At 40.0% G+C, this 17,752-nt stretch overlaps 1 protein-coding gene across 1 annotated transcript in view; it reads right to left on the bottom strand.

The window, feature by feature from the left end:
• Positions 1-17,752, bottom strand: part of RANBP3L (RAN binding protein 3 like) — a 40,317-nt gene that overhangs the window by 10,046 nt on the left and 12,519 nt on the right. Inside the window, exons 4-13 of the mRNA XM_090131989.1 lie at positions 17,281-17,358; positions 16,138-16,212; positions 14,955-15,026; positions 14,109-14,233; positions 13,569-13,672; positions 9,713-9,797; positions 8,525-8,615; positions 2,835-2,965; positions 1,461-1,581; positions 811-953 (exon numbers count right to left, since the gene is read on the bottom strand). Coding sequence (XP_089988115.1) covers positions 811-953; positions 1,461-1,581; positions 2,835-2,965; positions 8,525-8,615; positions 9,713-9,797; positions 13,569-13,672; positions 14,109-14,233; positions 14,955-15,026; positions 16,138-16,212; positions 17,281-17,358 — 1,025 coding nt within the window. The remainder of the gene's footprint in view (positions 1-810; positions 954-1,460; positions 1,582-2,834; positions 2,966-8,524; positions 8,616-9,712; positions 9,798-13,568; positions 13,673-14,108; positions 14,234-14,954; positions 15,027-16,137; positions 16,213-17,280; positions 17,359-17,752) is intronic.

The following is a 17,752-nucleotide window of genomic DNA, read 5'->3' as shown; positions in this document are numbered from 1 at the left end:
GAGCTCTCCAGCCTGTTCAGATCCTTCTGGATGGCTGTATGGCCCTCTGGTGAGTTAGCCACTTTCCTAGTTTTGTGATATTTATGAATTTACAAAGAGTGCACTCTATCCCATTGTCCAGATCGTTAATGAAGATGTTACACAGAGCTGGACCCAGTACTGAATCCTGGGGTTACTGGCCTCCACCACTAAACAACTACTCTACAGGCCCAACCACTCAGTCAGTTTTCAGCTGTCCTCACTGTCCGCTCCTCCAGCCCATGCTTAAGTAGCTTACCTGTGAGGATCTTACAAGGGACATTATCAAAGGCAAAGGCCTTACTGAAGTGCAGGAACACAATATCGACTGCTCTCCCTTCATCCATCAGGCTGGTCATATAATTAGAGAAGTCTGTTCGTCAAGCATGAGAAGTGTTGCAAGCACTGTGTCCAGAATCACAGCAGAAAGCTGCTGCCTTGTTCCTAGGTGACTTACAAATGCGTGACTACCTGTGTGTAGAAATTCTTACTGTGTTGCCTCTCTAAGAAACAGTAAGTGATGCATGCTGTACCGTGGAGCAATACTGATTCAGTGGTATGTGAACCAGAATCAAGAAGTGTCTCTCCTAAGGCAATATCACATATTCACACCTTTTTTGAAGTATGATGGGATAACACTGCTAACTCATTTCATAACAGAAGCCATATAAAGCCTAAGCTAATCACAGCTTAACAAGGCATAGAATGCTATTTGCTAAAACCATAGTCCCAGCAAGTCTTCAGAAACCTAGATGAGGTGGGGATTTGGGTGGGATTTTATCTCTTGATTACCTGAATTAGAAATACTTGAACAGAGTGGTCCTCTTGATCTGTTGCAGTGAAACACAGGCTTTTACTGTTTGCTCTTTTTAACACCATTTGACCCCAGAGTCTGGTGTTGAGAATCAGTCTCAAGCTGCCTTGATTTCGCATAACTGAAATAAGAAGGTTCATACATAAGTGATTGGAACTGTCTTCCTTTTTATTAGCAGTTTCTCCCAGCACTTCCATGCAACTAATATTTTCAAAATACGCTAATTTCTTTAATAAATCTGACACGTAAAAAAAATAATCTACTGAAACTATAATGCATTACAAAAATGACAGCACAGGAAAAGCAGCATTCCAGAAGTGTCTTGAAACAGTGCTGATGCAAACTGTCAGACTGGTGGCTAAGCTACTTTCCAGTAAAAAGACACAGAACCTCACAACATGAATATGTGGGCATACACAAGCCAACTGAAAAACCCAGAGGCAATGAAGTGCCTCAGTCTGTAACAAAGATAACTCCATCAGGTAAGGATAAAAATATTCTCAGCAGCTTGATTTAAATAAAATTAGCTATTCAGTTTTAAATGATTTGAGAGAAACTGATTCTAGTCAGCAACAGTACAAGTTAATCAGTGTTTTGTGTATGTGTTACTTTGTTATTTAATTCTTACTCAGCCTCGATTGCAACGTTCCACACTTATTGCTGGAAGTGTCATTAAGCCTCAGGGATCCTCTGCCTTTTTCAATCCAAGTTAAAGAAAGTTTATTAAATAGGAAGAGCTTGCAGTTAATCTGAAAGAGAAACACACAATGGAAATTGTGATCCACTGTTAACTTTATTGGTTTTAAAACTTTATGCTTTTAAATCTTCTGGTGTGGCTTTGAATACATATGTATGCATGGATTCAGGATAGAAAAATAGATACACTGACATTTTTACATAAGGCAAAGGACTCCCTGATGTGTGCTGAACTTTAAGTTATTCTTTGAAAACAATCAACATGAATTGTGCGGCCAGCAGGAGCAGGGCAGTAATCATCCCTCTGTACTCAGCTCTGGTGAGGCCACACCTCGAGTGCTGTGTTCAGTTTTGGGCCCTTCACTACAAAAAGAAAAAGACATTGAGGCCCTGGAACGTGTCCAGAGGAGGGCAGCAAAGCTGGGAGGGGTCTGGAGCACAAGTCTTACAAGGAGCAGCTTGTAAGGGAGGAGCTGGGATTGTTTAGTCTGGAGAAGAGGAGGCTCAGGGGAGACCTCATCGCACTCTACAACTCCCTGAAGGGAGGCTGCGATGAAAAGGGGTTTGGCCTCTTCTCCCAGGCAACGAACAGGACCCGAGGAAATGGCCACAAGTTGTACCAGAGGAGGTTTAGGTTAGACGTAAGGAAGAACTTTTTCTCTCAGAGAGTGGTCAGGCACTGGAATGGCTGCCCAGGAAGGTGGTGGAGTTGCCATCCCTGGCAGTGTTCAAGAGGCGTCTGGATGGGGAGCTGCGAGATCTGGTTTAGTGCCTGTGGTAACAGTGGCAATGAGAAGACTGTTGGACTGGGTGATCTTGTAGGTCCTTTAAAACCTTGTGATTCTATGATTCTATGAATTCTAGTTTACTTTTTCAATTATTTCATCTTCATTAATTCTTCATCTGTGATATCACTGACAGGTTAATGCACTGCAAGTGCTCTAATAGCATATTACCTCATTCACTGAAAAAGTTATGTAGTTGTTTATAAAGGTGATTACTAAATAACACATTCTTTCCCCCAAAATGTTTTGTCCTTAAAAAAAAACTTTACTCAAATTACTTCTAATTTTGATGTTTCAGTTACAATAGTATATAGATATAATATGAAAAAGAAAATTTAAGCCTTAAAAAAAAAAAAAAGCAGAAGTGTATCTTAAAAAAACTTAAAATTTAAAACATATAGTGATGTTCTGATTGCTTCAGAAGTAAATTCTGTAAATGTAGTAAAATTTAGTAAATTCAGATTTAGACATTCTTTTCACCAACAAAACTGCTGACCATCAGGACATTATGAAATACATACCTGTAATACATTGTGTTCTTCTTCTTCTCCAGTTATAACTTCAACTTTATCTAACAGAATTTTCTCCCCTGGCTTGGAAATATGAGCAGCTGCTGACTCAGTTTGTATTGCATTCCTCAACAAAGCTGTTTCTGCAGGGAAAGAAAGAAGGAAATCTTTATTTCTGTAGAATGAGTATTTTTAGCATGTATGGTGGCCCGTGAATTCAGTACTCCCTGTGCCATCCAACGTCATTTAATGTTATTGTCCAACTAGAAGGAAAAAAAGCTGAAATACCGCAAAATGTCTCAGATATTTATGATCATTCTGAATTGAATGGGGCTCTCTCGAAGATGCAGTGATCTCCCCCAAGGGATAAGTTGCAGAAACAAGCCCTGAACAATTAGAAGTTGATTTTCCAGATAAAAGTGGTTTCTAATAATGCTCAGGAGATTAACATATAATGAAAGGCATATGTCCCAATTGATGCATATATTATATATGTTTTCTATGTTGTGTTGTTTTTTTTTTTCCTTTTGATTTGAAAGAATGTAGCTGCAAAAGAAGAAGATACTATACACCCATTAGTAGAGAGGGATGCAAAGACGGCTAAAGATGGGGACCATTTGGGATTCCCTTACAGCTAAAGTTTCTTGCCTAGCAGAAAAGCTGCCCAGAAGAGTCACAAATAATCCCTGAAATCTGTCTTTACAGAAGTTCCAGCCCTACAATTAGGTTACAAATGAATACGAACAGCACATAGATTAAAACCGTAGTTCAGAAATGCATTCTGAAAGTTACTCACTAAGCTCACTGCACTTTTTCAAGTATCAAACATAGCAGTTTAACTTGATCTTCTCCTGTGTAACTTAGATAATTCGTTTTGAAGTCAGTCTAGTTCAGACTTTATATACCAAACTGCAGCTGCTTTCTGCTGCAGCACTCATTTATCATTCTGATCAATTACTGAGAGAGGTTTGCTGCTCAGGGCTCACATCAAGGTGGGAAGAGCAGTTGCCAGAAGAGAGCTGGGAGAAGAGGTGGGGAAGAGAGGTTGCCACACCTTGTACATCCCACTGACTACTACCTGCTGTTGCTGTTTCACACAGGGACAAATGATACAGCTATGTGCAGCATGAAGAATATCAAAAGGGACTATAAGCAGCTTGGAGCAACAGTGAAGGACTTAGAAGCACAGGTAGTTTTCTCATCGGTCCTCTTGGTTAGAGGAATGGGGAGGGAAAGCACTGATAGAATTAAAAAAAAAAAAACAATATGTGGTTAAAGGAGAGGTGTCATGAACAAGGCTTCAGCTACTTAAGCCATGGAAGCTTTGAGAAATCATCCCCAGGTTAGAGTTAAAGGGAAGGCAGGGGAAGGAGATGTTGTAGTGAGGATCTGCTATAGGCCACTGACCAGAAAGACTGAGTGGAGGAGGCCTTCTATAAACAAATATGAGCAGTTTCACATTCAAAAAACAGGATTCTCATGGGGGATTTTACCCACCCTAATGTATGTTGTAAGGATGACACAGCAGAGCACCAGCTGCGCTGATGATAATGACCTCTTCCAAATAGTACAGGAACCCACAAGAAAAGGTGCCATGCTGGTTCTTGTCCTCACCAATGAGGAGGGGCTGGTGATGACATGAAGCTCAAGAGCAGTCTTGGCTGCAGTGACCATGAGTGGAGTCAAAAGATCCGTAGAGTGTAAAAGAGGGTGCACAGCAAGCTTGCTGCTCTGGATTTCAGGAGAGCAGACTTTGACTTCTTCAGGGAAGTGCTTGGCAGGGTGACATGGGGTAAAGTCCTGGAGGGAAGAAGGGCCCAAGAAAGCTGGTCAGTATTCAAGGACCTTCTCCTCCAAGCCCAGAAGGAGTGCATCCCAAGAAAGAGGAAAGCAGGCAAGAATGCCAGGAGGTCTCTGTGGACAAACAAGTAGTTCCTGGACTTTGGTGCAAAGAGAAAGCCTATATAAGCAGGAACAAAATATCTAGGAGAACTGCAAAGAAGTTGTCCAAGCAGCCAGGGATCAGGTTAGGAAAACTAAAACCCAAGTAGAATTTATCTAGCCAAGGACTTAAAAGGGAACAAGAAGTTGTTCTATAGGTATATCACCGATAAAAGGAAGACCAGGGAAGATGTGGGCCCTCTCTGAGAGGAAACCAGAGACCTAGTTACAAGGGATATGTAGAAAGCTGAGTTGCTTAATGACTTCTTTGTCTCAGACTGGAAGGAATGGAGTGGTGAGCAGGAGTAGGGAAGTAATCCTTCCCCTGTACTCAGCACTGGTGAGGCCTCACCTCAAGTACTGTGTTCAGTTTTGGGCACCCTAGTACAGCAGGGACATTGAGGTGCTGGAGCAGGTCCAAAGAAGAGCAACAAGGCTTGTGAAGGGCTTGGAGAATATGCCCTATGAGGAGAGACTGAAGGAGCTGGGGGTGTTTAGTCTGGGGAAAAGGAGGCTGAGAGGAGACCTTATTGTTCTCTTTAAATACCTGAAAGGTGCTTACAGTGAGAATGGGGCTGGTCTCTTCTCACTGGTGACAGGGTGAGGGGAAATGGCCTCAAGTTGCACCGGGGTAAGTTTAGGTTGGATATCATGAAAAAGAACTTTACAGAAAGGGTTGTTAAGCACTGGAATAGGCTCCCCAGGGAGGTGGTTGAGTCACCATCCCTGGATGTGTATAAAAACCATTTGGATGTGATGCTCAGGGACATGATTTAGTGGAGGGTTATTAGTTAGAGCAGTATGGTTAGGTTGTGGTTGGATTTGATGATCTTTAAGGTCTTTTCCAACCTGAGTAATTCTATGATTCTATGACTGCACCAGCAAGGGCTCTAGCCATGCTGCCCAAGTTGCAGAAAGAAAGGTAAGAACTTGGAGAAAGAAGATCTGCCCTTTGTAAATGAAGGCCAGGTTCAACATAATATAAAGAAACTGAAGATGTGCAAGTCCATGGGCCCCAATGAGATCCATCCGTGGGTTCTGAAGGAACTGGTGGATGAAGCTGCCAAGCAGCTATCCATCATATTTGAAAGGTCATGGCAGTTTGGTGAAGCTCCCACTGATTGGAAAAGGGGAAACATAGCCCCCATTTTCAGAGAAGGAAAAAAAGAAGATCCAGGGAACTACAGGCCAGTCAGTCTCACCTCTGTGCCGCGTAAGATCATGGAGCAGATTCTCCTTCCACATACTATAGCATGTGGAAAATAAAGACAAGGTGATTGGAGGTAACCAACATGGCTTCACCAAGGGCAAATCATGCCTAACAAACTTGGTGGCCTTTTATAATGGAGTTACAACATCAGCGGATAAAGGAGGAGCAACTGGCATCATTGGACAGTGAGGTGGGTTGAGAACTGGCTGACTGGCAGAGCACAGAGGGCCGTCATTGGCAGTGCAGAGTCCGGTTGGAGACCTGTAACCAGCGGTGTTCCCCAGGGGTCGGTGCTGGGTCCAGTCTTGTTCAACATCCTCATCAATGACCTTGATGAGGGGATAGTGGCCACCCTCAGCAAGTTTGCTGATGATACCAAGTTGGGAGGATTGGCTGACACACCCGAAGGCTGTGCTGCCATTCAGCGAGACCTGGACAGGCTGGAGAGCTGGGCAGTAAGAAACCAGATGAGGTTTAACAAAAGCAAGTGTAGGGTCTTGCACCTAGGGAGGAATAATTGCATGCACCGGTACAGGTTGGGGGATGACCTGCTGGAGAGGAGCTCTGCGGAGAGGGACCTGGGTGTCCTGGTGGATGACAGGTTGGCCATGAGCCAGCAGTGTGCCCTTGTGGCCAAAAAGACCAATGGCATTCTGGGGTGCATTAAAAAGAGCGTGGCCAGCAGGTCGAGGGAGGTGATCCTCTCCCTCTACTCTGCCCTGGTAAGGCCTCATCTGGAGTACTGTGTCCAGTTCTGGGCTCCCCAGTACAAAAAAGACAGGGATCTCTTGGAAAGAGTCCAGCGGAGAGCCACAAAGATGGTGAAGGGCCTGGAGCATCTCCCCTATGAAGAAAGGCTAAGTGAACTGGGTCTGTTTAGACTTGAGAAGAGAAGACTGAGAGGGGACCTGATCCAGGTCTATAAATATCTAAGGTGTGGGGGGCAAAGTGGCGAGGCCAGACTCTTTTCAGCAGTGTGCGGAGACAGGACAAGGGGAAATGGCCAGAAGCTGGAGCATAGGAAGTTCTGCACCAATGTGCGCAAGAACTTCTTTAGGTGACGGTGACGGAGCACTGGAACAGGCTGCCCAGGGAGGTTGTGGAGTCTCCTTCTCTGGAGATATTCAAGACCTGTCTGGATGCCTACCTGTGCGATGTAGGGAACCTGCTTTGGCAGGGGTTGGGGTTGGACTCAATGATCTCTGGAGGTCCCTTCCAACCCCTACGATTCTGTGATTCTGTGATTCTGTGATCTACCTGGATTGTAGATTGACATTGTCCTGCAAGACATCCCAGTCACTAAACTGGAGAAAAATGATTTTGATGGATGGATCACTCACTGGATAACAAATTGCCTGGATGATGGCAGTCAGAGTGTTGCAATGGATGGGCAATAGATGACTCAGTGTCCAAGTGGAGGCTGGTTGTGATGAGTGGCGTTCCTCAGTAATTGGTGCTGGGACCAGTGCTATTTAACATCCTTGCAGGCAACATGGACAGTGGGATTGAGTGCACTGTCAACAAGCTTGCAGATGACACCAAGCTGAGTGGTGCAGCTGACACACTAGAGGGAAGGGATGCTATCCAGAGGGATCTGGACAGGCTTGAGAGGTGGGCCCATGCCAATCTCATGAAGTTCCAAAGGGCTAAGCACAAGGTCCTGCATCTGGATTGGAACATTCCCAAGCACAGCTACAGGTTGGGCAGAGAATGGCTTGACAGACTCTGAGGAGAAGGACTTGGGAGTGTCAGTTAATGAAAGATTCAGCATGAGCTGGCAATGTGTGCTTGCAGCCAACAAGGCCAACTGTATTCAGGGCTGGATCAAGAGAGGTGTGACCAGCAGGTTGTGGGAGGTGATTCTGCCACCCTACTCTGCTCTCATGAGACCCCACCTGGAGTATTGCATCCAGTTCTGGGGTCCCCAGCACAAGAAGGACATGGAGCTGTTGGATGGGGTCCAGAGGAGGGTCGCAAAGGTGATCAGAGGGCTGGAGCACCTCCCCTATGAGGACAGGCTGAGAGCTGGGGCTCTTCAGCCTGGAGAAAAGAAGGCTCCAAGGGGATCTCAGAGTGGCTTTCCAGTACCTGAAGGGAGCCTACAGGAGAGCAGAGGAGGGACTTTTTATAAGGGCAGACTGCAACAGCATGAGGGGAAAAGGCTTTAAACTGGAAGAGGGTAGATTTAGACTAGATATTAGGAAGAAATTCTTTACTCTAAGGGTACAGGGACAGGTTGTCCAGTGCGGTTGTGGATGCCCATACCCTGGAAGCATTGTCTGTATCAGGCTTTGAGCAACCTGGCCTAGTGGAATGCATCCTAGCCCAAAGCGGAGGAACTGGAACTTAAACGTCCCTTACAACTCAAACCATTCTATGATTGTATGATTCTAAACACAGACTTCACATGCAAGTACATAATGGTATTCTGGTGATTGGACATGCCAGTAACATTTGAAAACTACTTACTACCATTCATTTGACACTCTCAAATAACCACTCAAATATGCTGTATGAAATCTAATTGTACTTTTTTGCTGAGTAAGCTTACTTGTTACATGAAAAGATTCTATGTAAAGTGATGTTATTTCTCTTTTGTATGAATCAACTTCATTGCATGACACGGAATGCTTTTCAGGGCTCTAGAAAAAAAAAAAAAAAGGGGGAGAGTAAGATTTCCTGTTTATATAAAGAGGCTATATTACTTCTTATCAAACAGAACACTGAACCTTTTAATGCACAGCAGGAAGAAGATTCGGAATTGTAATACATTATGATTAAAAAAACCAGTATAGATTATACAATTCTGTTCTTCAGTGGAAGTAATTTTATTGTCATAAAATCATACATCATCCTGCCAAGAATAATGTCTTCTTTTTAAGGAACCTGGACTAAGCTTTAAATCCACTGATAGACTTACGTGTTTAAGTAACATCTAATTTCCAATTTCATACTTAAACCCCAGAATAGCTTAAAATTTCCAGACGCCCCACATTTAATTTCAGAGGAATTAAAACTTTCAGTCTTTCAGTTTGTCAGATAAAGCTTCTTATCCATGTTTTAAATTAACACTTCAGACTTCCTACAATACTGTGACTAAACTCCTATCTTATATATGAATCTTTGTCAGAAGCTGCAAACCAGCCCTACAATTCTCAAACTTTTTCACTGACAGATATGCATATTTTTTTCACTGTATTCTTACTAGAAAGTAAATTTTAATTCCACTCTAAGTGGTATAGTGGTCAGCAGGATTTAATTCATTATGCTGTTTCATGGCATGCACAGTATATCTTAACACGGACAGTATCTTTGGTGAGTGTTAAATATTGTCTTCTGTCCAAGAGTATTCAAATGAACTTCTCCCAGTTCTCAGTGGATGGATAGAACCTATATGAGTGGTAAAGGACACCATTTCTCTGCCCTTGTTGCTGTTATGCTTTACACGGAATATTTAAGCAACTGTTTTACAAATCAAAAATTTAGCAAAAGAAAAATGCATACTGTTAGAGGTTTGTAATTAGAGTATTTATGTAAGATGGAAAAACAGGGATGCCTATCCCTCCTACAGAAAATAGTTATTTTCTCTTCGACAGCCATTGCAATCTGTATACTTATATCTTAAAAACAACAGAAAGAGCTAAAAAGAGGAGTTAAAAAAGAATCAATCTCTGAAACAACATACATTCTTAATGATGTTAATCTTGACAAAAAGTGTGCCAGAATTTACAGATCTTACCACAACTCTCTCAACCATGTTTTCTCCAAACACAAAACCAGAATTGCTGCTGCTTAGCACACTTCTGTCTTCTAACAACTGACTTCTGTGGGAACAAAATAAGAATGTGTTTTAGAACTATGTAAAGAACACAATTTCTTTGAATAAAACAAACATATTACTTGGTAAAGAATATAAATAAGTTCATATATTTACTCTACCACATCTTATATTATTACAGACAAACCAAAAAATGACCTCTTAAGCAATCAGATAAATACTGCAAAAACATAAAGGTTTCACAGAAGAGTAGTACTGTAGAATCACAGAATCACAGAACAGTTAGAAGGGACCTTTAAAGATTATCCATTTCCAACCCTCCCGTCATTGGCAGGGACATCTTCCACTAGGCCACCATGCTCGAAGCATGGATATTGGATATTAGGAAACAATTCTTCTCTGAAAGAGTGGTCAGGCACTGGAATGGGCTGCCCAGGGAGGTGGTGGAGACACCGTCCCCAGAGGTGCTCAAGAAATGTTTGGATGCGGCACTAAGGAACGAGGCTTAGTGGGGAAATATTGGAGGCAGGTGAATGGTTGGACTGGATGATCTTGGAGGGCTTTTCCAACCTTGGTAATTCTATGATTTTATGATCTGAGTTTGCAACTAAGTTTCTATGTTCACAATGGCAGTGTGCTTGAAATTTCTTCAAGTAGGATGAAGGAATTATTCAGTACAAACTGTTTCCATCTACAAACTATTTCCATCTTGCACTTAGGAAAAAAATATTCCTATTTTTAACCCATATTTGATGTGTTGCTAGACAAAGAAAAAATAAGAAACAAAAATCAGAAAATCAGACTTTTTGCAGCCTTGAAATCTTTCATACATGTTTTTCACCATTAAAGCGGAATCTGAAGTGTGTTTAAGCTAACGACTTTCTTATCCTTTAGTAAAGAAAATTCTCCAGTATATTTCACTGAACTGCAATCAATATCTGTCCTAAGATTTCATCTGATACTTCCAGGTTGCAGCACTAGCAAATCAGTAAGGACAGCATTCCAGAAGAGCTAAAAAACCGAAGCCCCAGCATTGTCTCAAACAAATAATGTGAAATGGATTTTGTGTGTTTCGAGAAATTTAAGAAAAAAGATAGCAGTGCGGGATTTTTCTAGTTGTCCTTAAATTGGAAGTACCAGCCTGAGAGACTTGTTAAAATCTTAATATCCTCACGTTGCTGCAGGGCAAGAACAAAACGTGCCAGGGATGACATTGCCATGGAGATGCAAAACAGAGGCACTGAATTCAGGGAATTACCACGAACAAAGAAGAATAGAAGGAGAAACTTGGAAAAGACCCTGGAGAGATAAAAGCAGATCTAGGTACTCAGCTGATCCTTCTCGATGTCCAAAAAGTTGCCAGTTCTAATGCTGTCCCTGACCCCCTGCAGGTTTTCAAGCAAATCATTGTGAAAACTGAATACATCATCAGAAGCCTGCATTTTCCCAGCATTGTATTTGTCACTTAAGAAATGATTTCCTTTTTTAATAATATTTTCCTTAATTCTTTTAATAATTGTAAGTGTTCATAATTAAAATTAATAACAATCATTTTAATAATTGTAATGTAACCACTGATTTCATAATCAGACTCAAGAAACTCAACAAACTGCTCTAAGCTATAGCCAGTTCAGGAAACTGAACTGTTGGAAATGGAATATGGGCAGCCACAGCAACTATGGAGGACTAAGAAACCATTTTCATTCATCACTCTAAAGAATAGAAAGAACAGCATTACATAGAGAACAAGTGGAAGAAGAGAGACAGAACAGGACATCTGCAGGCAGCAGGAATCGTTGCTATTGAGTCTCCTTCCTTTTTTTTTTTTTTTTTTTTTTAATGTACACAAATGTCAATACCTTCACCATGATTGATAATTAAAAACAAACTTTGTAATACTGGTTGCTACTCTTTAGCATGCATATGGAATTTAATAGAGTTGTTTGTTTGAATATCTATCAAGTTAACCTGTGAGAAAAGAGCTATGCCAGAAAAAGATTTTAATGAAGTATTTTAAAGAAACAAGCACCTTATACAGATCAGAAGAAAGGCACTCAACCCCCCCCCCCCCCCCCGTAATGCTGGAAGAACAGAAAGCACCTGGCCATTTTTAAATGAATATTCAGTTTGGCAATTAATTTAACATTTTACCACATTGCTGATACACTAAACTAATCAGGCACCAAGCAGATGAGAAATTCCTTTTAAAAATGAAAGGAAAATTAGCACTGTAACAACTTTCAAGTCCTGCAACTGGTCAGTACTGAAACACACCAAAGCATTTCTTTATTCATCTATTTCAGAAGAGATAACCACTCAGTTGTCCTTTCCTATATACTGTGCAGGTGTCAGAGGGTAAGTGGATTTGGAATATTAGTATCAGTTGATCTGAAACTGGTAGTATCTTCCTTTAGCTTTTCTAATATGTGCATTACCATCATTCTGAATCTCCTAAAAATCCAGTATGTTGTGTGGCTCCATCTTGTCCTCACAGGGTTTCATCACAGCATTAACTGTGATTCAAAAGGGGAGGTTGACTCTTCTAAAATCACCATTGTGCATCTCTGCTTTAATAATGCTTTTCTTATCAATAAAGATTAAGAATCTAAGTTTCTGTGCATATAAAATCCCTTGTCTTCTCTGAAGTCTGGCATCCCAAATTCGTGTGGAAGGGAGAAAGGATGCAACATCAAAAATATACTGGCTGTGGCCTTAGTAATTAAATCATAGAATCATAGAATTGCTTCATATAGAGTTGTCTTCAGATAACTAGAAATAAAATAATAAAACTGGATCAATTAATCAATCCAAGCTTATTTTCTGTTATAAACATGTTTGCAAGAAAACCAGAGTCACTGAGGTTGATATATGTGGAAATTGGTAAAGCCTTCCTCCTCTGTACTCTCAGCCAGCAAGATTGGAAAAGACCTTAAAGATCATCAAGTCCAACCACAACCTAACCATACTACCCTAACTCTAACAAATTTGAAATGTTCTTCTCTCATCAGTAACTCATTTCAGGTATATTCCTGATACTCACAACTTCCAAGTAAAAAACTGTCATGCACTATTAGCAAGCATTATTAATACAAAATAACCTGTCTGCACTGAACTAGTTAACCACAGAAAGGCCATTAGTATTTTCATGAGCCAGACTTCAGAGAGAGGTGAGTAAATCAAAGGCCCATTTTCACACTGATATAATTTCTCTGTTATCCAGGGAGGTGATGGTCCCAGTCCAAGGAAGTCAGCTTCTCCATGCAGAAATTCAGAAGTTCATCCTGGACAACCCATGTCTGCACAAAGATGCTACTCCTCTGCAGTCATCACAGCTAATCACTCAGGCCACAAATTCTTGTGTGTGTATAGATGTAGCATATCAGCTGCTTTATTCAATGATGGTACTGCATGCTTTTCTTCATGAGTTCTGTGTCTGATATACTTACATATATTGGCAAATAATCAGTTTATGAAATGGGGCAGTTATGTCATCACAACAGAGTTCTCCAAAAAACACAAACATGACTGTAAACATTCAAAACCAAGATATGTTTTGAACTGACAAAGCTGCATGAGACAGTGAACCAAAATAGTTTCTGGCCTGGGAGTTGCTAATGAGAAATGAACTGTTTCCTGGCAGGATTCCATTCCGTATGGCATATGGAACTCATGTCAGCACCCACAAATCCTGGCACCACACACAAATACCAGTGAGTACAGTGTGGATTTGGACAGCATAGGTTTAGACACGCAGGACAAAAGGGCAGGCCATACACTAAGTAACCAAATGGTGTACAAATATAATAATCAAACTTACCGTGCTGTTTTAGAGCTAGAAATATGCACAGTAACAGACGACTTCACTGCTGCTTTGGAACCTGCTGAATTCTCAGATGAGGAGTAAGAGTTGTCTTCAGATAACTAGAAATAAAATAATAAAACTGGATCAATTAATCAATACAAGCTTATTTTCTGTTATAAACATGTTTGCAAGAAATCCAGAGTCACTGAGATTGATCTATGTGGAAATTGGTAAAGCCTTCCTCCTGCTGTACACTCAGCCAGCACACTTAATCAATACACCAAAAAACCCAGAAAATCCCCAAACTCCATGTGCCCACAGAACTCCAGTATCTGAAAGCTGCGTTAGACTGCAAAGAAGACATGTTTTTTTTAAAATGGCACTGGTTTAGCAGTTTCCACTGATTCCCCTAAAACTGATAGAGGAACTTCCTTGAAAATCATGCAGTGGAATACTGAACTACTTTAGAACAGCTCCATGCTTTTGTTTTGTTTTGTTTTCCATTTGACTGAGCTCCAAACATATTTTTGTCAGTAAAATTACTTTTCTTTATACCTGAATACGTGCTGGTTTCTTAGTCACTGGAGACACTGCAGGATTTTCAGGACAGGTCAGGGCTTGTGGGGGTTGTAAAATGGCAGGTCTAATAACATTCCGCAGCTGACTTTCTGACAAGGATCCTTGCAAAACACAAAGACAAAATATTTAAACAGAGAGATTTTCTCCATGTTTAGTTAATACCTACGTGTTTTGTTTCATTAACAGAAAGTTTCAAAGTTTATTTAATGTATATTTAATATTTCAAAGTTTAATTATTTAAATTACTTCTATTGTTACTGTTTCCTTAGTACATATTCTTAAAAATCTTAATTCCTCTAAAACACACAACTCTGCAGGTGTCACTGCACCGCTACCCTGTCAGGATAGAAGGGTAATGCACTATATATATATATATTTATTTAAATTGAAGATATTTAAAACCTAAATGTGTGTTTGGACCTAAATATATTATACATATACCTATATTACACATTTAGGTCCAAACAAATCAATACTGACTTCCAGCATTTCATATTTAATCATGCACCTGCCAATGGAGACAGCAAGAAGGCACTTCACTGCCTTCTCAAAGAGTAGAGTTTTATCCCTATTCAGTCATGTATTAGAAATGTGGAATTTCACTATTCAAGATTACATTCATTGAGAAATTAAATAGTCAAAGCAGAACCTCAGACCAGAGCTCAGGGAATATCTACATCATCAAATAAATAAATCATTAGCCTTATAAAGGCAATTAGCATCTCACTCAGCTTACAGTACAGCTGTCAATTTTATCTTTTCTGAATCTGTTAACAGTGTATTTTTGGAGCTACAGTGAATGAATACTGCAATGACAATTACCTTCTTTTGTACTTTCCATGTCAATGTTTTGTCGAAAAAGAGCTGAGGTCATGAATATGTTGCTCTTCTTTGCTACAAATAAGAAATTTAAACTTGATTAACAAATAATGAGAAACTTTATGTGATCAATCTACGTTTCTGTAAGTCCTCCCCATTTTGATAGTGTCTAAGCAATATCCTGATTTATCCATCTGAACAACTGTTACTGACTTATGCACAGCAAGTACCATGGGTTTTCTGGTTCTGCCAGAGACTAAAGTCTTTTGAACATTAACAGATGCACTAATCTCTGAAAATGTTCAGCTTTGAAAACCAGGTGCTGCTAGTAAGCAAAGCCATTGAAATGGCAACACTATCTGGTTCCATCTAACCATTTTCTAAGATGAGTAAATGAGATCTGAGAACATGGGAAGAGATTAATGTACCCTGCCCTTGTTCTTATAAAAAGGATTTTGTAACTTACTACAGTAACAGCATTGCATTACTGATATTTTCACCATTTTTTCAAAGATAAAAAATAACAACCAGAAACATGTCAGTAATAGCAACCATCCATCATATTCTGTAAAAGTACACAAGTGATAGATACTCTACACATGATCACTGCTTTTTAATTGCAGGAAGAATGTCATTTGTTTCTGTAATATTGTCCTTCTAAGACTGTTTAGAATTCCCTCATGCCAAAGTCAAAGACCTGCTCCTGACAGGACAGACTAGGATTTCAGTCCACTCTGTCTTCTCCAGTATAAAGGAGTGAGAGAAGGCTCATAATGTCACTAGTCAGATCAAAGACAGGCTCCTGGGACAAAAAAAAAATGATGTTTGTACAGGAACAACAACCATTAAATTGCAAGCAAACTAAACAATTTAATTACTTTAACTCCATTTTGGTTTTTCAATTACCATTTGTACCAATACAATAAAATGTCTATTGACAACTCATTCAAAGATTCCTCCCAGCATTGCGGGATTCCCTAAAACCAAACGCAAAAAACATTTCTTCTATTGAGCCGCCAACTCTCCTAACAAATTTAATTCTTTTCTCCAAATAACAGCCTAGTCCAATCATGTCCAGCTCTGTCCTTGTTCTGTAGGAAGGCAGTTCTTGTACACCTCTTAATTTTAGGTAATATATGTTTTGCTGTGTAAATATATATTGTTGTCATTTTTTTTTCTTACTTACCTGGCTGGGAGGGAGGGAACCTAGGAAGAATGGTAAAGGAAGATGATCTCCCTCTTTTCTCAGCCAGCGTTGTATCTGAAAGAGTAATAAACTGAAATTATTATTTGGAATAAAACAAGATTAATTTTAAAGTCAGACAGTTTGATGTCACTTCTTAATTGACGGCAGAATAAATTATTTTCTGCTATCTACCACTTTCTGAAGTATACTGGTACGTTATGTCTATACCACTGAACTGAAGACATCTCTGAGGCCAAGTAGCACAGCCTGGCTCAGATAAACTGCTTACATCTAGCCTACTGTACAGTGGTTTTGTCTCAGAGATCATCAGTTGTTGAGGTTCAAAACAGAAGGAGGGAGTTAAGATATCAGTTAATATTTGGACAACCAAGAGAACTAAGCCTGCTTTTGCATCCTACTTCATATTTTGATGCAAACACACTTTAAAATTTCTGCCCTATTTTTTGTACATGATCTCAGTGTAATTTTTAATGTGAACCCAACCTAGGTTATCTTAAATCCTTTTAGCTATGTTCAGCTTTGCCATAGAACTAAATGAAAATATAATTCACACATGGTAATGCATAAATACTGAAGCAACTTCCTGGTCCCACTCCTATGTTAAACAAATACTATAAAAAAGTGACCAGTCCTACTGCTTAACAGCATTCAGTAACTTATGTGCACTTCTTCTGGATGTCACAGAAGAAAAACACAGACCTCAAAGGAACTTTGAGGTCACCTGTCAGTTAGATGAAAAGAGAAGTCCTTCTGAAAATTACTTCACATTTTCAGGAACTGCCCAAGAAACAACAATCTCTTCCACAATCAGGGCATCTCATTCCTGTCTAGCCCTCTTTTTCTACCTCTTTTTCAAGACTGCTTGAGCTCATCAAGGAAACTTAGGAAATATATACTTTTTTAAAGTATTTATGTAATATTATGTTAACACAGAAAAAAAAAAAACATATTTTCACTTTGAGAGGCACTTATTAAAAATTACCATGGAAGTTAACATAAATATTTAAGTTTCAGTTCTACCATGCAGAAACAATTCTTGGACAGAAAAACTCCTTCACTTCTTTAGTTTACTAGAGTACAAAACTACAGTTATTACAACATGACAGGACTCAAATGGCATACGTGTGTTAGACTCTGAGCCGGACTTCTGGAAAACAAAAGACGATGATCTTGCACGTTTTTTGGAAGAACAGATGGAATCTGGAGAAAAGCAAATATAATTTCCTGCAGGGACTGATTGGCAGGTGATTTCAGCACAGTGTTATGATAAAGAATCAAGACCTGAACAAAATAAATTCTAAGAATGATTTACAGAATAGTCTTAAGACTGTTATATATAACAAATATAAAAGTATATAAGTATATAAAAGCAAAATAGGCTCTTAGCATCTCTGTCAGCACCTGGCAGGAAGCCCTAGAGAGTTTTCTGCTAATTTCGGGGGGCCAAAAATTAAGTCATTGCAATCAGATCATGGCCCATAGGCTTAGGAGGCACTAAAAATGATAAGCTGCTTTATACTATAGCTTCAACAAATAGAAAAGGGCAGTTAAGAGCAAATATAGCTGATGAATATACTTTGACTCTCTTCAGGGC

This window comes from Phasianus colchicus, chromosome Z (genome assembly GCF_987193195.1).
Source record: "Phasianus colchicus chromosome Z, bPhaCol1.hap1.1, whole genome shotgun sequence".
NCBI classification, from domain to species: domain Eukaryota; kingdom Metazoa; phylum Chordata; class Aves; order Galliformes; family Phasianidae; genus Phasianus; species Phasianus colchicus.
This window is presented reverse-complemented; position numbering and strand designations above follow the sequence as displayed.